The sequence below is a fragment of the Eleginops maclovinus genome, chromosome 19, assembly GCF_036324505.1.
Source record: "Eleginops maclovinus isolate JMC-PN-2008 ecotype Puerto Natales chromosome 19, JC_Emac_rtc_rv5, whole genome shotgun sequence".
In the NCBI taxonomy this organism is placed as follows: domain Eukaryota; kingdom Metazoa; phylum Chordata; class Actinopteri; order Perciformes; family Eleginopidae; genus Eleginops; species Eleginops maclovinus.
Genome location: NC_086367.1, coordinates 24,848,495 through 24,874,077, shown reverse-complemented (window position 1 = coordinate 24,874,077; position 25,583 = coordinate 24,848,495). Strand labels below are relative to the sequence as shown.

The following is a 25,583-nucleotide window of genomic DNA, read 5'->3' as shown; positions in this document are numbered from 1 at the left end:
AGAATATATAACCAGTCAGTGATGAAGTGTGTGTGTGTGTGTGTGTGTGTGTGTGTGTGTGTGTGTGTGTGTGTGTGTGTGTGTGTGTGTGTGTGTGTGTGTGTGTGTGTGGTGTGTGTGTGTGTGTGTGTGTGTGGTGGGGGGGGGGGGCTTCATGGTTCAGTCTAATATTTGTCTCTGCCTGATAGCGACGGCTGGGCGGACCGGGTGGAGGTGGTGGAGGGATACGAGCAGGAGGCGGTGGGGGGGCTGACGGTGAAGCTCCAGTCTGACGAGGTCTCCTCCTTCGACGACTACTTCATGAGCGGAAGCTCAGCACCAACACCAGGAACCCGTGGTTCCCCGAGTTCTGGCAGTACCGCTTCCAGTGCCGGCTGCCCGGACACCCGCTGGAGAACCTGAACTACGCACGCAACTGCTCAGGTAGGTCCCCATCTCCCCTTTACCTCCCCTTCACCTCCCCTTTACCTCCCCTTCACCTCCCCTTTACCTCCCTTTACCTCCCCTTTACCTCCCCTTCACCTCCCCTTCACTACCTCCCCTTCACCTCCCCTTTACCTCCCCTTCACCTCCCCTTCACCTCCCCTTACCTCCCCTTCACCTCCCCTTTACCTCCCCTTCACCTCCCCTTACCTCCCCTTTACCTCCCCTTTACCTCCCTTCACCTCCCCTTTACCTCCCCTTCACCTCCCCTTCACTACCTCCCCTTTACCTCCCCTTTACCTCCCATTCACCTCCCCTTTACCTCCCTTCACCTCCCCTTCACCTCCCCTTTACTTCCCCTTTACCTCCCCTTTACCTCCCATTCACCTCCCCTTTACCTCCCCTTCACCTCCCCTTTACCTCCCCTTTACCTCCCCTTTACCTCCCCTTCACCTCCCCTTTACCTCCCCTTCACCTCCCCTTTACCTCCCCTTTACCTCCCCTTACCTCCCCTTCACCTCCCCTTTACCTCCCCTTCACCTCCCCTTTACCTCCCCTTTACCTCCCCTTCACCTCCCCTTTACCTCCCCTTTACCTCCCCTTTACCTCCCATTCACCTCCCCTTTACCTCCCCTTCACCTCCCCTTTACCTCCCCTTTACCTCCCCTTTACCTCCCCTTCACCTCCCCTTTACCTCCCCTTTACCTCCCCTTTATCTCCTCTTTACCTTTTTTTCTTTACGAGGTGCCACCAAAACACCTCCCTCCCTCCTCCCTTCCCCCCACCCCCTCCTCCCTTCCTCCCCCGTGGTTACTCCACACGCCTCCTGCACAGCATCATGTCTCTCTGAGATGTTCTGAGGCGTTCAAAGCCCGGAGCACGCTGCCGTAAACTGGAACCCTTTATGAATGATGAGTGGCGGGTGGATCCAGTAACACGTTTCTCTCTCCTGTTCTGCACAGAGGATGAGGAGCTAGGTAAATAATAAATACAGCTTAGAAACAATGCTCAGTAAGCATGTTTCCACAACGATAGATATATTTACGTTTTCAATCTCAATTCAGTATTTCTGAAAATAATTCCTGCAGTTGACAAACGTAAATATGAAACGGTGCATGCAGAAGAAGAACAGAAGTACTGCGAGTTTCTTCGAGGGAACTTTCTTTTGCATTTTGTTTCCTGCAGATGTTTTAATCGATGCACATCATTTATAAGAAGCTTTCCTCTGTTTCAACAAGCATCATATTGTAATATCGGTTACTAGAGTCTCTTATTTTGCATAAACACATTTCTTAAGCTCTTGAAACATTGCTCAGTATGTTTCCAAAAGATAGTCAGGTATTTTCCATTGCACTTCAAAATCTGAAATTTGAAAAAATAATCTGACGTTTTTAAAAGTCGACATTTTGAAAACAAATCCAATTTTTAGAAAAAAGAGATGATTTCGCAAAAATAATAATTAAACCTTTAGGAAAAAAACATGATGTTGAAAAAATAATTGAAAATGTTTAAAAGTCGACATTTGAATAAAAGGTCAGAAATCTGAAGAAAGGCAGCTCTCTCCGGGAGAGGGGAGCCTAGTGGTCTTCTAGTCTCCCTTTCACTCCTTTGCAGTTTGCACATCATTTATAGGACGCTGTTATTCACTCCTCCCGAGCTTCACCCTTTAAAGGTATTAAAGCATTTATTTGAATTAATTAGCTCCAACGCTAACCAAGCATGCTCCCGCTCTGACGTGGGTACTTTACAAATATATCTAAAGAATAGAATTTCAGAACATTGCTTATTCATTTGAATAAGAATCCCCTTTTTGAGTTCTTAAAAATGCATTACTTTCAGAGACATAAAACCCTGCATGCAGAAAGGAAGCACGTGTCTGCTGCTGTCCGCTCCCTAAGCTTCTTCTCGTGGTTATTCCATCGCTTCCAGCTCAGGTTTAAATCTTTCATTGCAGTTTGCACATTATTCACGAGAACAGAGCCCCTCCTCTTCATCATGCACGACCCTCATCCATCCCCACAGAGCGTATCTTAGCACACTGTTTGTCGGGTGGTTGTTTTATCTTATTGTTGATTTCTTGTTTTATGTCTTGGTGTAGAGCTGCAGGACGGTGAGTGAATCCCTCTGAACTGAATCATAACGCTCCTCAAATATACGTCGAGGTTCACTGACATTAAACTGAGATCGTTTTGATCCGTCCCTGAACATTAATCTCAGTTAACCTCTGATATATGAAGCTATTGGGATGTTGTCATGTGTTCTTTCCCCAGTGAGAGCCCAGTATTTGCTCTCCTCTCTCTGTGATTCACACAAACAGCCCAATAACAGAAGCTGCTGCATGAGCCCTCAGAGCTGCAGGTCTTTAGAGCTGCCTGCGTTGTCTTGCAGCAATGTGCAGCATGCTGAAGCATCAAGCTGAGGAGTCATTAAACTGGGTCACCAGCAGCACCAGCAGATCCCAGCGGACCCCCCCCCTCAGTTTACTCTCTATGTGTTGGTCTGCGCTCCCAGCAGACGCTCTGCAAAAATCATTACTGGAATAACACGACCGCCTCCCATGAAGCTCACACAGCCTCTTATCACACAGAGTGGAGAGGAGAAGAGAAATGGACGAAGTAAACAAGAGACAAACAACAAACAACAGTTTTAGTTGTTGATTCATCTGCAGATTGGTTTTCTAAATTAATGGTTTGATGAAAAATTGTAATGTCCAAAAATATTCACTTTAATATGATTATAAAACAGAAAAGCTGAAAATCTGTTTCAAAATAAATACTAAATAAATTCTAAATAATACTAAATAATTACTAAATAATTCTAAATAATTACTAAATAAATACTAAATAATACTAAATAATACTAAATAATTCTAAATAATTACTAAATAATACTAAATAATTACTAAATAATACTAAATAATTACTAAATAAATACTAAATAATTACTAAATAATTACTAAATAAATACTAAATAATACTAAATAATTACTAAATAAATACTAAATAATTACTAAATAATTACTAAATAATATTAAATAATACTAAATAATACTAAATAATTACTAAATAATTACTAAATAAATACTAAATAATTACTAAATAAATACTAAATAATTACTAAATAATTACTAAATAAATACTAAATAATACAAAATAATACAAAATAAATACTAAATAAATACTAAATAATACTAACTAATTACTAATTAAATACTAAATAATACTAAATAATTACTAAATAAATACTAAATAATTACTAAATAATTACTAAATAAATACTAAATAATACAAAATAATACAAAATAAATACTAAATAAATACTAAATAATTACTAAATAATTACTAAATAAATACTAAATAATACTAAATAATTACTAAATAAATACTAAATAATTACTAAATAATTACTAAATAATATTAAATAATACTAAATAATACTAAATAATTACTAAATAAATACTTAATAATACTAACTAATTACTAATTAAATACTAAATAATACTAAATAATTACTAAATAAATACTTAATAATACTAACTAATTACTAATTAAATACTAAATAATACTAACTAATTACTAAATAAATACTAAATAAAACTAAATAATTACTAAATAATACTAAATAATATTAACTAATTACTAAATAAATACTAAATAAATACTAACTAATTACTAAATAAATACTAAATAAAACTAAATAATTACTAAATAATACTAAATAATACTAACTAATTACTAATTAAATACTAAATAATACTAACTAATTACTAAATAATTACTTAATAAATAATACTAAATAATTAATAAATAAATATTAAATAATTACTAAATAAATGTGTCCAGGTGAGATGAAAATATATAAAAGAAATGAATAAAAGAAATATACTAAATAAATATTATATAAAGTAATTAACAATGAGATGAAAAGAAAACCAAATATATGTATTATAAATATATACAAATAAAGTTCTAAATAAATATGAAATAAAACTTATTAAAATAAATAAATCAAACAGTATTAGTACAAAGATTCCTGAGTGTGAAATTCTTCATTTTACAGAACACACACAGACCCACGATGAGGGTACAGAACATGTGTGTGTGTGTGTGTGTGTGTGTGTGTGTGTGTGTGTGTGTGTGTGTGTGTGTGTGTGTGTGTGTGTGTGTGTGTGTGTGCGCGCGCAGCCTGGTGCATGGAGCTCTGAGTAACAACTATAAGAAACACACGACATCTACAGCTGCTTCCTCTGCTTCAGCTGCATTACACTCAACTCTGTGTGTGTGTGTGTGTGTGTGTGTGTGTGTGTGTGTGTGTGTGTGTGTGTGTGTGTGTGTGTGTGTGTGTGTGTGTGTGTGTGTGTGTGTGTGTGAGTCTCCTGCAGAAGGAGAGATATGCTATGGAGACGTTGGGTTTTCTGAGTGTGTTCAGAATGATAATCTGACGGCTCTGTAATCTCACTTCCTGCTTCACTTGATGATCCTTTACTCTGACACACATGGAGGGTTATGAGACTTTGGGTCGTGGGTACAGAGCAAAACACACACTGTATGGATTCTCGTTTCAGAGTCATATCGTGTCTCTGTGTTGTCTGGAGTCTTTGGGTCTTCGAACCTCTTCTGTGACTCTTCACGCCTCATGTAGTCCTTTTTGTGTCCCTGCAGTGTGTGTCTTTCTTTGGTGGTTATGCATCTGTGTGTCATCGCTGTGCGTTTCTTTTTGCAGCTCTTTTATATTTCTCTTTAGGTCTCTGAATGTCAGGTGTTTCTTTGAGTGACATACCTGACGGCCCGTTGTGTGCATTACTTGCGTCACTCTGTGGTTACTCTGTGTTTAGTTGGCAGCAGTTTGATATTCCTGTGTCGTCTCTTGGTTTGTTCGTGTCTCTCTGAGTGACATGTAGGTGTTTGGCTCGGTGCCCTGCAGACCCCCTCAGTAATCCCTCCATGTGAACCCCTGCTTCAGCCAGCTGTAATCCCCCCCCCCTCCTAAAGCTCTCCTCCTGCAGATATTGATTCCCCCCCCCTCTCCTGCAGGGTACGAGAGTCTGGAGGAGAACTACGTGCAGGACAGTAAGATGGGCTTCGTCATCAACGCCATCTACGCCATGGCCCACGGGCTGCACGACATGCAGGCGCTGCTGTGCCCGGGCCAGGGGGGGGGGCTCTGCGACAACATGAAGCCGGTGGATGGCAGCCACCTGCTGGACTTTCTGCTGAAGACCTCCTTCACTGGGGTCTCCGGGGAGGACATCTGGTTCGACCAGAACGGAGACTCCCCGGGGAGGTGAGGGGGGGTTTATTTATTCTGCTACAATAAGTTTCCATTCAGTTTACTCACTGAGAGGTATGTAACCCCCCCCCCCGACCCCTGCTCCCCCAGGTATGAGATCATGAACTTCCAGCAGGTGGAGTCGGGCGACTTCGACTACATCAACATCGGCTCGTGGCACGAAGGCGTCCTGCGGCTCGACGAGGACCTGATGCTGATGAACCGCAGCGACGTTGTGCGGTCCGTCTGCAGCGAGCCCTGCAGCAGCGGGGAGATCAAGGTCTCTCACACACACACACACACACACACACACAGCACTGTCACACTGTGATATATCTTGTCTCTATATATTTGATAGAATCCTGTGAGTTGAAGCTTCCCCATCCTGCTCATGAGTCCCTCCTGGGACATGTCTCATGCTTTAATGTTCAGAGAGCTCTTTATGTTTCTCATCCTGCCTGTGCTGCAGCTCCTCTTTTCACCCTCTGTTTGAAACCAGAGCCCAGTCTGAAATCTGACAACAAATTCCAAGGAAAATTTCAACAAATGAAAACTTCAAATTTCAGAGGAAAAAGTGAAAATCGGAGAAATGTTTTTTTTCAGATTGTGTGTGTGGGAGAGAAACAGCACTAAGCCATGATTTCAATGAAGTTTAATTCTCCGGTGATGTGTGTGTGTGTGTGTGTGTGTGTGTGTGTGTGTGTGTGTGTGTGTGTGTGTGTGTGTGTGTGTGTGTGTGTGTGTGTGTGTGCATGCGTCAGGTGATCAGGAAGGGCGAGGTGAGCTGCTGCTGGATCTGCACCGCCTGCAAAGACAACGAGGTGGTTCAGGACGAGTTCACCTGCAAGGCCTGCGAGCTGGGCTGGTGGCCCGACGAACAGCTGGAGGGTGAGGTTACTACACCTAACCCTAACCCCCCTCTGATTGGTGCAGAAAGTTTAGCAGAGCTCCTGTTGCATGCTGGGTATTTTCAGAGCCTGCAGTTTGTCCTGCTAACACTTTCCATAAAGCTGTCCTATTTTCCCTCCCCTGACACCTGAAGCCATTCATCATCCTCACCTCCTCAGCCCTACTTTCTCTCTGCTCCACTTCCTCCACCTCCTGCTCTCTGAGCCGCTCGCTCATTCATTATTCATTACCCCCCCCCCACACCTTCAAACATACCTGTTCATACCACGAGGCATGCTATATGTGTTATACTGTGTGCTCATCAGTTCAGAGGTCCTGATTATTTATTGGTATCAGTAGGTAGATTCAGGTTGCAGATAAAAGGGATCCATCCTCACTGACACATCTCTAATGAAAGTAGACCCCCCTCCCTCACCTCTAAACCCATTTGAAAACACCAGTACACACATCTGTGAGACACTGCTACCACTTCTTCCTGAGAGATAGCTGCTGCTTTTACACCGCTTTGTTCCACTCTTTGGGACGACTAACCTCCTGCAGGAAGAAGCTTAAACTCTGAGGGGGGGGGGGGGGGAGTCATCGTCCTATAGAGCTGCCTGAGGGTCAGGGTCTCCAGGTGTAGCTCACCGATCAGTCTGCTGGACCCTTTTATGATCTGACAGAGAGTCTCCGCTCTTGAGAGGCAGGATACCAAACCATGACGGTACAGAAGAGGACAGAAGGGTAAAACGTGACCATGCAGAAAAATACAACTCCATTAATTCCACCGCTTTATTCTCTATGTTGTAGAAAACGATGCAGTATTTCTTCTTACACTATCTTATTTTGAAATGCACCATAAAATATTTTCTTGTACTACTTTGCTTATTTTTTACTCCTTGCACAATTGCACCACGGTAGACCCCCCCCCCCCACACACACACACACACACACATACAGTATAACGTCCATCAAAGACTATAACACTCCTCTTGTGCAATATATATATTTAATATACTTGAATATCTGTGCAATTGTTCCAGCACCTTCAACACTTTCACCTGGATGTGCATTTTATATATTCTTTCATTTCCATTGTTTTTGAAGCCTTTGAGAGATATGGTGTTTGGGTCTTTGCTGTGACTTTATCAAAGTTCCCCTCTGTCGGGTTAAAACAGGTTTCAGATTTGATTTCATTTATTGATGCGCTATATTGTCTCCTCTTCCGTCCTGCTGCACTGTTTAAGTCTCACACGGTGGGAAACGTGGAGCTCAGGGACGAGATAGAAATGATTCTCTCTCCCTCCCGCTGTTGGGCGATAAATAAATAAAACAACATAAATTAGAAATTCAGGGAGATTGTATTTGGCTCCAGGAGAAACGCAGGGATGGTCTTTGTGCTGCCCCCCCCCCCACTCGCTGGCTGCAGCCCAGCCCGGCCTGGCTCCGACAAAAAGGTTTATTTATAGCTGAGCTAAAAACCCACTTTGAGACTTTCTGTGTTCCTCAGCTGAAATGTGTTTCAAAGTCACCTTAGAATAAAACTTACAATCAGCATACCCCCCCCCCCCCCCCCACTTCATTACTGACGTCATCACCATATATTTTATATCTTAAGTTATATTTGTGCTAACGAGTCGTCTCTTTGTCCCAGGCTGTGAGCCCATCCCGCTGCGCTACCTGGAGTGGAGTAACCCCGAGTCCATCATCCAGGTGGTGTTCTCCTGCCTCGGCATCCTGGTAACGTCCTTCGTGGCGTTCATCTTCGTGCTGTACCGCGACACGCCGGTGGTGAAGTCCTCCAGCCGTGAGCTGTGCTACATCATCCTGGCCGGGATCTTCCTGGGTTTCCTGTGCCCCTTCACGCTGATCGCCCGGCCCACCGTGGCCTCCTGCTACCTGCAGCGCCTGCTGGTCGGCCTCTCCGCCGCCATGTGCTACTCCGCCCTCGTCACCAAAACCAACCGCATCGCCCGCATCCTGGCCGGCAGCAAGAAGAAGATCTGCACCAGGAAGCCCCGCTTCATGAGCGCCTGGGCGCAGGTGGTGATCGCCTCCATCCTAGTGAGCGTGCAGCTGACCCTGGAGGTCACGCTCATCATCATGGAGCCCCCTGAGCCCATCAAGTCCTACCCCAGCATCCGGGAGGTGTTCCTCATCTGCAACACCAGCAACATGGGGGTGGTGGCGCCGCTGGGCTACAACGGCCTGCTCATCCTCAGCTGCACCTACTACGCCTTCAAGACCCGCAACGTGCCCGCCAACTTCAACGAGGCCAAGTACATCGCCTTCACCATGTACACCACCTGCATCATCTGGCTGGCCTTCGTGCCCATCTACTTCGGCAGCAACTACAAGATCATCACCACCTCCTTCTCCGTCAGCCTCAGCGTGACGGTGGCGCTCGGCTGCATGTTCACGCCCAAGATGTACATCATCCTCGCCAAGCCGGAGCGGAACGTGCGCAGCGCCTTCACCACGTCGGACGCCGTGCGCATGCACGTGGGCGACGGCAAGATGGCATACCGCAGCAGCAGCTTCCTGAACATGTTCAAGAGGAACAAGAAGGGCGGAGGAGGCAGGTGGGTGCAGTAATTACTGAGTCTGCTCCGGAGGCTCGGGGGGCTGGTTCCCTGTACTTACCGTCAGAGACACCTGAGCGTGATGTAGGGCGGCGCTCAATCCTCTCTCTGACCTGTGAGCTGAAGGAAATTAAAACCAGCGTCTCTGAGCTGAGGGAGCAGACGCTCTGCAGACTGCAGGGTTCCTGCAGGGTTCACACACACCTAAAATATACACACAGTTCACACACACTTTTATTATCACACACACTTAGGATATCACACACAGTTCAAGGTTGTTAAATACCGGTGTTCTTGTACACATGTGCTTATATACTTGCACATATATATGAATAAGTATTGATAAGAAAGGTCATAGTGTAGAGACTGGAGATGTGTTCAGGACCCCGCAGAAACCCTGAAACATCACAAACAACTTCTCATTCTTTTTGGTGAATATTTGTAATTTTGACACAAACCATGATTGCTGTTTGTCTCCACCTTTGTGGGTTCCCGCGCAGTAATTTCTGTCCATCTTTATTCTGTTCATAGTTCTAATGGAAAGTCTGTGTCATGGTCTGAACCAGGTGCAAGGCATCCTCCCAAAGGCGATCACACGTGGCACAGACTGTCGGTGCACGTGAGGCGGCAGGAGGCCAATCAGACGGCCGTCATCAAACCCTTAACCAACTCCTTCCTCAGCACTAAGACTCTGTACAACGTGGCCGAGGAGGAGGACGAGGGCGAGGCCGTCCGGTACAACCCCCCCGTTACCCCTCCCATGATGCCCCACGGGCAGATCCCGAGGGGGGAGGAACCGTACGCACCTCGAACAAAAAACTGCTTCATGGCGGAGCATCTGCAGGTGGACAAATTCAACATACCTAAGTTAAACGACATGGTTAGCATTCCTGATTCAGTTAGCGGCGGCATGCTAGTGTACCAGCCGGCCCCCCTCCTTCACCAGGAGACCCTACTTCAGCTAGAGCCCCTTTTCCACCAGGAGCCCCACCTCCACCAGGATACCCCTCTCCAGGAAGAGACCCTGCTCCTTCAGGAGACCCTCCTCCACCAGGAGACCCAACTCCACCAGGAGACCCACCTCCACCAGGAGCCCTTCCTCCACCAGGAAACCCACCTCCACCAGGAGCCCTTCCTCCACCAGGAGCCCTTCCTCCACCAGGAAACCCACCTCCACCAGGAGCCCTTCCTTCACCAGGAGACCCACCTCCACCAGGAGACCCACCTCCACCAAGAAGAGCCTGACTCCCCTTCGGAGGAGGAGGAGGAGGAGGCTCAGTTTGGCCTCCTGCACGGCTACATGTACAACAACGCCCGGATCCACGACAGCGACGGCGACTCTGTGGACGGTAAACTCTCCGAGGAGGCTCTGATGCCTCCGTCCCCGTTCAGAGATCAGGCCGCCGCTCCTCCGGTGAGACCCTTCCCCAATTCGCCGATATCCGAGTCCATTCTGTGCAGCCCGACCAACGTGACGTACGCCTCCTTCATCGCCCAAGACTTCAAGCATAGCTCCTCCACTCTGTGAGGGGGAACCGCGGGATCATGTGGGGGAGAACCGGGGGGGTCGTCTCGCTGTGAAGAGGGTGGAGTTTGGTCAGCTACAGGATCAATGCTCAGGAGTAAAAGTAATAGTTATATATAAAAACGCTCAGAAATATTAACCGTAATTCATCAGAATTTGACTAAAGAAATCTTCCCCTTTTTGTGGCTCAGTGGGTTAGAGCGCTGATCTTCAGACCAGGGGAGCACTGGTTCAATTGCAGTTTAGCGTCGGCTGTGCCGCTCACAGCATTGATTTGCGTTCTCTAGATGATGATTGTGCTGCTTCTCCTTGGTCGCCTTGCCGGCATCAGATATCTTGAGAAACAAAACTCAATCAGCTGTTTTCACCACAAGGCTTTACACCCAACCTCCAATCAGCAAGCAGCGTGACGACCGTCCCCGTCCTCCCCTACTTTATTCTCAAGTTTTTGAATAGCTGTATTTGATGAGGTGTAAGGAAAGTCATGTTTCACTCTTTTCCTGACAGCTGTTAGAGTGAACAACCGCTGCACTCTAAATGTTGTCTTCAGTGGTGGAGGAATCTCCCTATTACTTATTTATCTGCTAAGTTAAGATGTTAGGGTAGGACTACGGAATCCCTGAAGGGACAAACATTTCATTACCTACGAGTTATTTGTCGTTATCTCAAAATGTCATTGTTTCCTTGATTTATTGGGATCAATCGTCCTCAAAGTATTTTCTGACACTCCAGAGAGAAATGTGGTTTATACTTGAATTTCATTATTTCTGAAAAACTAAATTTGATATCTTTTTTCCCCACAATGTTTTGTATTCAACAATTGAAAAACAAACCGTGTTATACAAGGTAAATATTACACAGTCTTGGGAACTGTCCTTATACCTCCATAATTCCTCAAACAGCCGCTGTCTGGCTCTTAATGTATAGGATATCTTATCCAATGGGAGGCCTGAGCGCATCTGTCTCAACCAATGAGACAAAACTACAGAGCAAGCTGGGCTCTCCAACTGTTCACTGTATTAATGCTTTTCTGGATATAAACCCAACAGATCTTTGGGTCCAGTAAAGTCTGATTAGAAAGGATCTTCTCTATTGGACCTGGTTCCTCCTCCCAGATGTATCGCGAACCAGGGTCACCAAATTTGACATTTTGAGACATCGACGAGTAACTCTGGAAGAAACTGAGAGGATAACATGTGAGTAACCACGGCGAGGCGTCCCTATGAACTAGATGTAGTGCTTCTGAGATCAACAGTAGGTTTGTTTCTGTACATGTATAAACATATATCATGTATTTTAGGAATATAGGCGACATAAGAAGAAGTATGCTGAGGTTAAACCCCTAATGCTATAGTTTGTATGTAATGCAAAGAAATGATCAACGATATTTTCAGAAAACATGTTTGTGTTTACACGTGTGTTTTGTACTTTATGAGGACGGAAAGGTTTAAAGGAACAATTTGACATTTGGGAAAATACTTATTTGGTCTTAGGGATATATTCAGATTCCATCAGCGTAATACATAAGGCGAATAACAGTGAGGGTGCAGATTAGTTGTAAAGTACGAGACTCCTTTCACCCGTCTTTATGCTACGCTACCTGCGGGTGGTAGGTTGATTCTCAGTGAGCCTGATATCGATCCTCTTCTCAAACTTTTTGCAGGAACTCCTTTTTCCTAAATGTCACATTTTTCGCTGAAAGCAGAAAAGACATGTTTCCTGTTGGAGGAAAATGTGATGTGTGATAGAAACAGGACTGACTGTCAGGGATGTAGCAGAGGACAAAGCGCCACGTCTCCATTAGGATTTCTGTTTTTATTTTCTACATGTCAGATTTGTATCTTTGATAAGTGCACTTGATGTGATTTCATAACTGCAGGTCTACGTATAAGATAAGGGACATGTGTTTCGTGAATGTATGAATTGTGTTTCATATTTTGTATTCCGATGATATCTATATAAGCATTACAGTATTAGAAATGCGCTTTAATTGTGAGATTGGTTGTCGACACCAATCAAAGTGTTAAGAGCCTCAGACCTGCATAATGTGATAAGTGCTTCTGTTAGTTCTGAATAAGCTATCTGTCGTACACAGGAGGAGTTAGCGTCTGCCCTTTGGAACCAATATAATCTGTGGACGGTTGAAAAGGTTTGCTTGGAGTAAATTCAATATTTTCTATGTGTTTGTCTCCTGTTTCTGATCGTGTGAACCAGCTGGTAGTTGTTGTCTCGTTAGCTTTAAAATAAAAAAGCTGTTTCTAGAGATCACAGATCATTCCTTCTGACATCTGGAGAACATACAACGTCCTTTCAATAGTAAAGAACAACACGTTCATCTTTACTGAACTTCATAGGCGCTTATTTACAGTCCTGACTTCAGAAAAGGACATCTGCTTTCTGAAGTCCATGACAAATAACTTCTGAAACACATACAATTACACATAAAACACATACAATTACACATAAAACAAATACAATTACACATAAAACACATACAATTACACATAAAACACATACAATTACACATAAAACAAATACAATTACACATAAAACACATACAATTACACATAAAACAAATACAATTACACATAAAACACATACAATTACACATAAAACAAATACAATTACACATAAAACACATACAATTACACATAAACACATACAATTACACATAAAACAAATACAATTACACATAAAACACATACATTACACATAAAACAAATACAATTACACATAAAAACCAATACAACTACACATAAACAAATACAATTACACATAAAACAAAATACATTTACACATAAAACACTTACAATAACATAAAAACAAATACAATTACACATAAAACAAATACAAATTACACATAATAACAAATACAAATACACATAAATACACATACATTACACATAAAACACATACAAGTACACATAAAACAAATACAATTACACATAAAACAAATACAATTACAACATAAAACAAATACAATTACACATAAAACACATACAACTACACATAAAACACATACAATTACACATAAACAAATACATTACACATAAAACAAATACAATTACACATAAAACAAATACAATTACACATAAAACACATACAACTACACATAAAACACATACAATTACACATAAAACAAATACAATTACACATAAAACAAATACAATTACACATAAAACAAATACAATTACACATAAAACACATACAATTACACATAAAACACATACAATTACACATAAAACACATACAATTACACATAAAAAACATAAATTAAAACCCTTAAAAAAAATTTCAATTTCACATAAAAAAAATACAAATTTCACATAAAAACACCCTACAAAATTTCCATAAAAACATACAATTTAAAAATAAAACACTACAATTACCATAAAACAATCAAATTTCAAAATAAAAAACAACAATTAAAATAAAACAAATACTTTTCACCTAAAACACCTACAAATTTCCCATTTAAAAAAATTTCAATTACCATAAAACAAATACAAAATTTTCCCTAAAACCCCCATACAATTACACATAAAAACCCTTTCAAATTTAAAATTTAAAAAAATACCAAATTTCACATAAAACAAAAACAATTACACATAAAAAAAACCCTTTCAAACTCCATAAAAACACATACAATTACACATAAAAAAAAATACAATTACACATAAAACCCAAAAAAAATTACCATAAAACCCCAAAAAACAATTTTCACTAAAACACATTAAACTACACCCTTAAAAAAAATACAAATTTCCCCTAAAACAAATTTCCAAAAATTTCCCATAAAAAAAAATACAAAATTTCCCCTTAAAAACCCCAAAATTTCCCCAAAAAAAACCCCCATACCCCTTACACATAAAAAAAACCCTTTCAATTAACCCCTTAAACCCCCCAAAAATTACACAAAAAAAACATACAATTACACAAAAAACACTTTCCAAATTTTTCATAAAACAAATTAAAAATTTCCCCATAAAACACCCTACCAAATTTCCATAAAACACATTCAATTACACTTAAAAAAATCAATTAAACATAAAAAAACTTTCAATTACACATTAAAAAAAACATACAAATTTCACATTAAAACCCATACAATTTTCACATAAAACCCCTACAAAAAAAACAAAAACAAATACAATAAAAACCCCCAAAAAACCTACCTTTTCACCAAAAAACCATAAATTACCCATAAAAACCCATTTTTTTACACATAAAAACACATACAATTCACATAAAACACATACAATTACACATAAAACACATACAATTACCCATAAAAAACCCCTCCCAAAATTTCCCCATAAAAACCTTTTTAAAAACCCATAAACCCCACAATTACACATAAAAACAATACAATTACCCATTTAAAAAAACCCCCCAATTACACCCTAAAACACATACAATTAAAACTTAAAAAACTTTAAAATTCCCATAAAACAAAATACAATTACCCCATAAAAAAATACAATTACCCCCCCCCCCCCAAAAACCCTTTCACAAAACAAAAACCCAATTTCCCAAAAAACAATAAAAATTACACATAAAACCCTACAAAATTTCCCCAAAAAAAAAATAACATTTCAAAAATAAAAAAACTCAATTACACATTAAAAAACCCCATACAATTACAATTTAAAAAAAATACAATTACAATAAAACCATACAATTCCATAAAAAAAAAAATACCAAATTTCACAATTTTAAACACATTCCCCTTTCCATAAAAAAAAAAAAACACATAAAACACCTTTCAAAATTCCCCAAAAAAACCCCTAAAAACATAAAACCCCCCACAATTACCCCAAAAAAAATACAAAATTTCCCCCAAAAACACCTTTCAATTAACCTAAAACCCAAAACCAAATTTAAAACCCAAAACCCCATACAATTACCAAAAAAAAAACATCAATTACAATAAAACAAATTTCAATTACCCATAAAAACAAATACAATTACACATAAAAAAATACACTTACCCATAAAAAATACAATTTCACATTTAAAAAACATACAAATTTCACATAAAACCCCTTTCCCAATTCCCCTAAAACAAAACAAAATTAAAACCCTTTAAAAAAAATACAATTAACCCTAAAACAAATTAAAAATTACCCCAAAAAAAACATACAATTTCACATAAACCCCAAAACAATTAAAATAAAAAAATACAATTACCATTTAAAAAAAATACAAAACACATAAAACAATACAATTTTCCCCCTTTAAAAACAAACAATTACACATAAAAAAACATACAAATTTCACCTAAAACAAAAACTTTTCCCATAAAAAAAAATACAATTACACATAAAACACATACAATTAACATAAAAAAAATACAATTACCAAAAAACATACAAATTCCCAAAAAAACAATACAATTACCATAAAACACATAAATTTCAATAAAACACATAAAAAATAAAATTACAATAAAACAAATACAATTACACATAAAACAAATACAATTACACATAAAACAAATCAATTACACATAAAAACATATACAACAATACAATTACACTAAAACAAAATACAATTAACATAAAACATACAATTACACTAAAAACCAGACAGCTGTTTAAACCTCGGGGTTTGGGGTTCGACTCTGAAAAAAACATGGCTTTTGGGTGTTCTTTGTGAGTGTGTGTTTTATAGGGTTCAAATTGAGGTTGAATCAAAAACAGAAATGTTTTCCGAAATAACCAAAATGCTTTAAGAAATGATTTCTTAAGTATGATTCATGTCAATTTTTGAGAAACCCCAAACGTTTCAGAGCGGATGATGTAATGTCCCTTATTACCTTAAGAAGACAGGAATCAGTAACATTCACTGGATTACATTTTTGAAGTAACTTGCCCCACACTGGTGATTTTTGTCCCTTCAGGGCTTCCGTACTCCTGGCCTTCTGCAGCTGCAGTTTCAATCAAAGGTCACAGATTTATGGCTCTGGTTTGAAACTGAAAACAGAAACTCTAAGAAGAAGTCATAAAGGGAAGCAGTACTGTTGAGAAACCTGCAGTAAATCATTTAAAACCTGAAGAGATAAATCTGGAGGAGCAGAAAAAGGAAACAGACCCAGGCTCAGCATGGCAGGACGCTCCGGCACCGACAGGCTGTTTAAGGTGCTGGTCGTTGGGGATATAGGCGTTGGGAAAAGCAGCATCATCCTGCAGTATGTTAACAAACGCTTCAGTAAAACGTATAAAGCCACCATCGGAGTCGACTTCGCTCTGAAGACGGTCAACTGGGACGCCAGGACGGTGGTGAGACTGCAGCTGTGGGACATCGGAGGTGAGAGAGTCAAGATCATGAACTGTCTGTGGTCAGTGGTTTATTAGGACTGACTTTAAGGCAACATAAAATAATCATGAACCCACTGTGAAAACTGTAACCCTCATCATAAAGGAGAGTATAACTGTCCAATGTGAGTTTACCGCATGGTCATACATTAACTTCACCTGTCCTACAGGTGAGGAATTACAAAGGGGGGGGCCACATAATGTATTACAGCATTACTCACGTCACGATAGATATCCCAATACTTCTGTTAAAATACAACATTATCATGATGCTTCAGTCACGAGAGTCCTGTTGTGATATAATGAGACCTAAGTCACCATTACCTTACCTTAAATCTCTCCGGTGACGCAGAGCTTGAGTCATGATGGGATGTCACGATACAGTCTCCCTTTAAGTCAATATAGGATATTTGAATCAATCTTAACTACCATTTGATATCACGATTCATAGCCTGGAATAAAACATTATCGCCATCCTCAACATGATATCACCCCCCCCCCTCAACCCCCTCTGATGTCCCCCCCCCCGCAGGACAGGAGCGTTTCAGGAAGATGTCCCGGTTTACTACCGGGCTGCGATGGGGGTCTTGGTGGTGTCAGACGTCACCAGCAGCTCCAGCCTGGAGGCGGCGGCGCAGTGGAAGCAGGACCTGGACAGCAAAGCATCTCTGGAGGACGGACGCCTCCTCCCCGCCGTCCTGCTGGCCAACAAGTGTGACCTAATGGGAGGAGACGCAGACCTGGAGACACATCTGGAAAACTTCTGCAGGAAACACCAGTTCACAGGCTACTTCCAGACCTCTGCTAAGGTGAGAGCTGGTGTAAGGGAGGGGAGAGATGGCTCAGCTAGGGATATGACAGAAATGATGTAGAGTCTTACTGGGACATGTCTCCGTGCTTTCATGCTCAAAATGTAAACGTCCTCTCTGGGACGATTGAAGGTGTTCTGATTCTGAAAAAGCTCTTTGTTTTTCTCATACTGTCTGAGCTGCAGCACCGCTCTGCTCTGATTGGTCAACTTCCACCCCTTAGCACTATCACGTACAATGTATCGTAGCGCTAGCCAATAGGAGCGTGAGTGTTCCCTAGTGATGTCACTGTGTTCAGGAATCAAACAAAGTTCCAATATGAAGTTCAAATGTCTGGGTTTTTTTGCACGTGAACTTTTGAGTCATGAGCTTCCTGAGTCATAAAATGCATGTGTGAACTTTAGCTCTGCTGCAGCTCGTTAACACACCTGCTACCCAGAGGATCAGAGGAAGCATGCAGCAGAGGATCAGAGGAAGCATGCAGCAGAGGAAGCATGCAGCAGAGGATCAGAGGAAGCATGCAGCAGAGGAAGCATGCAGCAGAGGATCAGAGGAAGCATGCAGCAGAGGAAGCATGCAGCAGAGGATCAGAGGAAGCATGCAGCAGAGGAAGCATGCAGCAGATAGTCTCTGTTTTATGGTTCTTGATATTCGGGGGAGGATTGAAAACGTGGCTGCTGGATATATGACGTTAAATATCTGGCTCCATGTTCTGACTGACATCCCCTCCCTGTGTACAGGACAACATCAACATAGACGAGGCGGGGGGGCCCTCCTCATCAGACACATGATGCTCTGTGACGACGGGGGGGGAGGAGACAGGGGCCACAGTGAGGCTTCAGGGCCCCGGAGAGACTGGGAGCCAATCAGGCTGCTGCTGGAGGACAAAGACACAAATAAATACCAGAATGTTTTTCATGCAAAGACATGTGAGACATGAGGGGATAATGAGACAATGGGCCCCCACACATGGACATGCAAAGGGCCCCCACATCCTGTCCAAGAGAGGAGTAACACACACAGACGATATGGAGTTATTTACTCTCTTATTGTTGCTGTTGTTTAGTCTTTCTGTGTCTCTTTAAGTCTTTCTGTGTCTCTTTAAGTCTTTCTGTGTCTCTTTAAGTCTTTCTGTGTCTCTTTAAGTCTTTCTTTAAGTCTTTCTGTGTCTCTTTAAGTCTTTAAGTCTCTCTTTAAGTCTTTCTTTGTCTCTTTAAGTCTTTCTGTGTCTCTTTAAGTCTTTCTTTAAGTCTTTCTGTGTCTCTTTAAGTCTTTCTGTGTCTCTTTAAGTCTTTCTTTGTCTCTTTAAGTCTTTCTGTGTCTCTTTAAGTCTTTCTGTGTCTCTTTAAGTCTTTAAGTCTCTCTTTAAGTCTTTCTTTGTCTCTTTAAGTCTTTCTGTGTCTCTTTAAGTCTTTCTGTGTCTCTTTAAGTCTTTCTGTGTCTCTTTAAGTCTTTCTTTAAGTCTTTCTGTGTCTCTTTAAGTCTTTCTGTGTCTCTTTAAGTCTTTCTGTGTCTCTTTAAGTCTTTCTTTAAGTCTTTCTGTGTCTCTTTAAGTCTTTCTGTGTCTCTTTAAGTCTTTCTTTAAGTCTTTCTGTGTCTCTTTAAGTCTTTCTTTAAGTCTTTCTGTGTCTCTTTAAGTCTTTCTGTGTCTCTTTAAGTCTTTCTGTGTCTCTTTAAGTCTTTCTGTGTCTCTTTAAGTCATTCTTTGTCTCTTTAAGTCTTTCTTTAAGTCTTTCTGTGTCTCTTTAAGTCTTTAAGTCTCTCTTTAAGTCATTCTTTGTCTCTTTAAGTCTTTCTTTAAGTCTTTCTGTGTCTCTTTAAGTCTTTCTTTAAGTCTTTCTGTGTCTCTTTAAGTCTTTCTTTAAGTCTTTCTGTGTCTCTTTAAGTCTTTCTGTGTCTCTTTAAGTCTTTCTGTGTCTCTTTAAGTCATTCTGTGTCTCTTTAAGTCTTAAGTCATTCTGTGTCTCTTTAAGTCATTCTGTGTCTCTTTAAGTCTTTCTTTAAGTGTTTCTGTGTCTCTTTAAGTGTTTCTGTGTCTCTTTAAGTCTTTCTGTGTCTCTTTAAGTCTTTCTGTGTCTCTTTAAGTCATTCTGTGTCTCTTTAAGTCATTCTGTGTCTCTTTAAGTCTTTCTTTGTCTCTTTAAGTCTTTCTGTGTCTCTTTAAGTCTTTCTGTGTCTCTTTAAGTCTTTCTTTAAGTCTTTCTGTGTCTCTTTAAGTCTTTCTGTGTCTCTTTAAGTCTTTCTTTAAGTCTTTCTGTGTCTCTTTAAGTCTTTCTGTGTCTCTTTAAGTCTTTCTTTAAGTCTTTCTGTGTCTCTTTAAGTCTTTCTGTGTCTCTTTAAGTCTTTCTTTAAGTCTTTCTGTGTCTCTTTAAGTCTTTCTGTGTCTCTTTAAGTCTTTCTGTGTCTCTTTAAGTCTTTCTGTGTCTCTTTAAGTCATTCTTTGTCTCTTTAAGTCTTTCTTTAAGTCTTTCTGTGTCTCTTTAAGTCTTTAAGTCTCTCTTTAAGTCATTCTTTGTCTCTTTAAGTCTTTCTTTAAGTCTTTCTGTGTCTCTTTAAGTCTTTAAGTCTCTCTTTAAGTCATTCTTTGTCTCTTTAAGTCTTTCTTTAAGTCTTTCTGTGTCTCTTTAAGTCTTTCTTTAAGTCTTTCTGTGTCTCTTTAAGTCTTTCTGTGTCTCTTTAAGTCTTTCTGTGTCTCTTTAAGTCATTCTGTGTCTCTTTAAGTCTTAAGTCATTCTGTGTCTCTTTAAGTCATTCTGTGTCTCTTTAAGTCTTTCTGTGTCTCTTTAAGTCTTTCTTTAAGTGTTTCTGTGTCTCTTTAAGTCTTTCTGTGTCTCTTTAAGTCTTTCTGTGTCTCTTTAAGTCATTCTGTGTCTCTTTAAGTCTTTCTGTGTCTCTTTAAGTCTTTAAGTCTCTCTTTAAGTCTTTCTTTAAGTCTTTCTGTGTCTCTTTAAGTCTTTCTGTGTCTCTTTAAGTCTTTCTGTGTCTCTTTAAGTCTTTAAGTCTCTCTTTAAGTCTTTCTGTGTCTCTTTAAGTCTTTCTGTCTCTCTTTAAGTCTTTCTGTGTCTCTTTAGGTCTTTCTGTGTCTCTTTAAGTCTTTCTGTGTCTCTTTAAGTCTTTCTTTAAGTCTTTCTTTGTCTCTTTAAGTCATTCTGTGTCTCTTTAAGTCTTTCTGTGTCTCTTTAAGTCTTTCTTTAAGTCTTTCTGTGTCTCTTTAAGTCTTTCTGTGTCTCTTTAAGTCTTTCTGTGTCTCTTTAAGTCTTTCTGTGTCTCTTTAAGTCTTTCTTTAAGTCTTTCTGTGTCTCTTTAAGTCTTTCTGTGTCTCTTTAAGTCTTTCTGTGTCTCTTTAAGTCTTTCTGTGTCTCTTTAAGTCATTCTGTCTCTCTTTAAGTCTTTCTTTAAGTCTTTCTTTGTCTCTTTAAGTCTTTCTGTCTCTCTTTAAGTCTTTCTTTAAGTCTTTCTTTGTCTCTTTAAGTCTTTCTGTGTCTCTTTAAGTCATTCTGTGTCTCTTTAAGTCTTTCTTTGTCTCTTTAAGTCTTTCTGTCTCTCTTTAAGTCTTTTTTTAAGTCTTTCTTTGTCTCTTTAAGTCTTTCTGTCTCTCTTTAAGTCTTTCTTTAAGTCTTTCTTTGTCTCTTTAAGTCTTTCTTTAAGTCATTCTTTGTCTCTTTAAGTCTTTGTTTAAGTCTTTCTTTGTCTCTTTAAGTCTTTCTTTAAGTCATTCTGTCTCTCTTTAAGTCTTTCTTTGTCTCTTTAAGTCTTTCTTTGTCTCTTTAAGTCATTCTTTGTCTCTTTAAGTCTTTCTTTGTCTCTTTAAGTCTTTCTTTAAGTCATTCTGTGTCTCTTTAAGTCTTTCTTTGTCTCTTTAAGTCTTTCTTTGTCTCTTTAAGTCTTTCTTTAAGTCATTCTGTCTCTCTTTAAGTCTTTCTTTGTCTCTTTAAGTCTTTCTTTGTCTCTTTAAGTCTTTCTTTAAGTCATTCTGTGTCTCTTTAAGTCTTTCTTTGTCTCTTTAAGTCATTCTTTGTCTCTTTAAGTCTTTCTTTGTCTCTTTAAGTCTTTCTTTAAGTCATTCTGTGTCTCTTTAAGTCTTTCTTTGTCTCTTTAAGTCTTTCTTTGTCTCTTTAAGTCTTTCTTTAAGTCATTCTGTCTCTCTTTAAGTCTTTCTTTGTCTCTTTAAGTCTTTCTTTGTCTCTTTAAGTCTTTCTTTGTCTCTTTAAGTCTTTCTTTGTCTCTTTAAGTCATTCTTTGTCTCTTTAAGTCTTTCTTTGTCTCTTTAAGTCTTTCTTTAAGTCATTCTGTGTCTCTTTAAGTCTTTCTTTGTCTCTTTAAGTCTTTCTTTGTCTCTTTAAGTCTTTCTTTAAGTCATTCTGTCTCTCTTTAAGTCTTTCTTTGTCTCTTTAAGTCATTCTTTGTCTCTTTAAGTCTTTCTTTAAGTGTTTCTGTGTCTCTTTAAGTGTGTCTCTTTAAGTGTTTCTGTGTCTCTTTAAGTCTTTCTTTAAGTCATTCTGTCTCTCTTTAAGTCTTTCTTTGTCTCTTTAAGTCTTTCTTTGTCTCTTTAAGTCTTTCTTTAAGTCTTTCTGTGTCTCTTTAAGTCTTTCTTTAAGTCTTTCTGTGTCTCTTTAAGTCTTTCTTTAAGTGTTTCTGTGTCTCTTTAAGTCTTTCTTTAAGTGTTTCTGTGTCTCTTTAAGTGTTTCTGTGTCTCTTTAAGTCTTTCTGTGTCTCTTTAAGTCTTTCTTTAAGTGTTTCTGTGTCTCTTTAAGTGTTTCTGTGTCTCTTTAAGTCTTTCTGTGTCTCTTTAAGTGTTTCTGTGTCTCTTTAAGTGTTTCTGTGTCTCTTTAAGTCTTTCTGTGTCTCTTTAAGTGTTTCTGTGTCTCTTTAAGTCTTTCTGTGTCTCTTTAAGTCTTTCTTTAAGTGTTTCTGTGTCTCTTTAAGTCTTTCTTTAAGTGTTTCTGTGTCTCTTTAAGTGTTTCTGTGTCTCTTTAAGTCTTTCTGTGTCTCTTTAAGTGTGTCTGTGTCTCTTTAAGTCTTTCTGTGTGTCTTCCTGGCTGGTTTGTCTCTGAGTGACTCTTCTAACCCGTCAGTAATCCCTCCCTATGTTGACATGCTCCAGCTGCTAATTGTCCCCGGTTTAGGACGCATACTGAATCTGGCGGTGTGTCCCTCGTGTGTCTTGTAACTCTTGCATATAATTAAGAGTTAATCACTGCTCCGGCCGACGGAGAGCAGCTGACCTGATTCTGCAGGAAATATGTTACAGAGCTGCAGGGAGCGCTTCATTTAATCACACACAGACAGCAGATATCTCAGGAAGTCCGGCCTGACGGCCTCTACAGATTCATGGTGTATTATTGATGCAGAGACACAGAGGAGGAGCCACTTCCTCACTGGACACTCTATTGTGGACCACCAGTTCATGCTGAAACATGGTGGTTTCTTTCCTTCTACACAATTTCACACTGATGGAAATAAAACGAGTTGATTTACCGTCTCTGTCTGTTTGTGTCTGCAGAGTTCTCCTTCATTCTCCCACAGTCAGCTTTGCATAACGCCTCATTAGCATATCTAAATGTAACATGTCAGAAAACTTGTAATTTAAAACATACTTGTGTTAATGTCAGTAAAGAAGTGTGCGTTTCCTGGTGATAGCTGTTAAATATTGTACCCTGTTCACTACAACCCCCTTATGCAGTGAACCTTTACGTCTCCTCCATTAGAGACCTGCATATAAAGCCATACCTGTGTAAAAGTGCAAAATATCAGCATATATTTATACGTAAAATACACGTAAACGGCTCCACTCTCAGAATAATATGTGATGTTGTTGTACTACACTTAAAGCTGCAGCTCAGACATGGAGTGCCTCAGGGCGGTGCGCTCGGACCTGTTCTCACCATGCTTCCATTCGGCAATATTATAAGGAATCGCTCCGTACATGCGGATGACCCTCAGTAATGTTTATCTATCAAGCCTGTAGAAACCAATCCTCTAACATAAAATTCTAAATTGCCTCAAGGACTTAAAAACTTGGACGAAGGTACATTTCTGATATAGAAGTGATTGTACTCTGCCCCAGGAATCCAAAGTCTCTGGAGGTGTACTCACTCTTTAAGGCGTTATGATGGAGGATTATATTTGGTATCTGAATCAGAAAAGTTGACCTCGCTAAATCTGGCAGGTGAATTTCAAGAGGACAAACTATATCAAAGTAAAACCTCTGAGATGAAGAAGGTTAAGTATGCCGGAATTACTTTTACATGACGACATGCAATCGCTCTCAACCACTGCTCATAAATCCTAATTGTTAAAGCTTTTAATGTCTTATCTTACTCCTCTTATTCGTCTATTTATGTGTACAGTGGATATTTGTCCTTCAAGCTCCTGCACGTTTTGACTTCAGGATATTTCCTCTCAGAGATCCGTTCTGTGCTGTCCTGTATTTTACTTTCTGTGTCCTTATGCTGCACCTTGGGATCTGCTCCACATCCTGAAACACCGTGTCTGTGCAGGTGCATGCTTTCTTCTGACCGTAAAGCACACGTGTAAACTCCCACTCTGCAGCAGCGTTTAGACACAAACCCAGAGGAAGTTTACCTGGAAACTGAGCCGCAGGGAAAGCTGCTAATTCTGGAAGTCTGTCCCAGATCTGCAGACCTGGATCCAGGAGTCAAACAGGGAGTCTGGCCCCGATGCTTCCTCAGCGCGGACACAAAGCCTCCTCAATTAATAACTCTGAGTCTGAATCACATCCATTTATGATGCATTATTCATGCTGCCCTCTTTTATCTGCCGTCCAGTGAGCGTTTTGCTCCGGCAGCTTCCTTCATATATTCATGACCGCATCAAAATTTCACTTGAGTCAAAGAGCTATGATTAAGTCTCCCAGCTTCCCCTCCACCCTTATTGTGTCTGCAGTACTGACCCATTTCATGTCCATTAATGACTGGATGTTACACCAGCTTTTGCACGAAGGTGTATAAATTTAAATGTAATCACAGCAGCCAATCAGGAGCCGGATCCATGTGTTGCTGTCCGTGGTGCTGAAATCAGGTGGACTATAAAGAGCCTTAACCACAGAGGCATGCTGACCGTCTGCAGGGTTTACACTGTGGAAGGAGAAGGACATCTAGTGAGCAGAACATGCAAACACAGAGGGTTCAGAACCAGAAACCCCTTTTTATTTGATCCATTTCCTATTTTAGAGGATAACAGCAAGGCGCTGAAAAAGGTATCCGTCTCACGGAGGGGAAATGTACATTTGTTACAACAAGAAAAAAGCCAAAGATAGCTTAGTATTAATTAAGAAGCATGCATAAAATATATGAATACAAAACACACATCAGAGGCAGCAGCCATGAAAGTGTTACATGTGGAAGTATATACTGCACTGCTATTTAAGGTATATATATATATATATATATATATGTATGTATAATAAAGTAATTCAATAGTGGGCTAACATATTAAATATAGAGACGAGCACACATGAATGAAAAGTACAAATAAAGAAGTGAAAAACTATTTTAAAAAGGATTAAAAAAGCTAATTAAATGTATAGAGTCCATATGTAAGACACAATGTGCTTCAGATTAGTTAATTGAATGATTATTAAATGTTTTAAGAACCTGCTTTTGGCTGCTGCACGAGTCAAAAGAATATATGTTCACAAGTTAACTAAATCCTTAGTGTGGCACAAAAAGGATCACAAATCATGTGTGAAATCTAGATTACATGTTGTTTACCTGAATATAAAACCCTGTTGGGAGACTTTCCCTCTTAC

The 25,583-nt window shown here is 40.0% G+C and overlaps 2 protein-coding genes across 2 annotated transcripts in view; both read left to right on the top strand.

The window, feature by feature from the left end:
• grm1b (glutamate receptor, metabotropic 1b) overlaps window positions 1–12,951 on the top strand; it is a 17,589-nt gene extending 4,638 nt beyond the window's left edge. The window contains 9 exon segments of the mRNA XM_063908301.1: window positions 189–304; window positions 307–423; window positions 1,386–1,400; window positions 2,522–2,533; window positions 5,457–5,706; window positions 5,803–5,971; window positions 6,453–6,579; window positions 8,234–9,161; window positions 9,693–12,951. Coding sequence (XP_063764371.1) covers window positions 189–304; window positions 307–423; window positions 1,386–1,400; window positions 2,522–2,533; window positions 5,457–5,706; window positions 5,803–5,971; window positions 6,453–6,579; window positions 8,234–9,161; window positions 9,693–10,689 — 2,731 coding nt within the window. The 3' untranslated portion in view covers window positions 10,690–12,951.
• Window positions 12,952–16,751: 3,800 nt separating this feature from the next.
• On the top strand, window positions 16,752–18,827 carry rab32b (RAB32b, member RAS oncogene family). Its single transcript, XM_063909346.1, is given in 4 exon segments — window positions 16,752–16,995; window positions 17,536–17,562; window positions 17,565–17,812; window positions 18,553–18,827. Coding segments are annotated over 4 exon segments (531 nt in total). The 5' UTR covers window positions 16,752–16,790; the 3' UTR covers window positions 18,604–18,827.
• The last annotated feature ends 6,756 nt before the right edge of the window (window positions 18,828–25,583 follow it).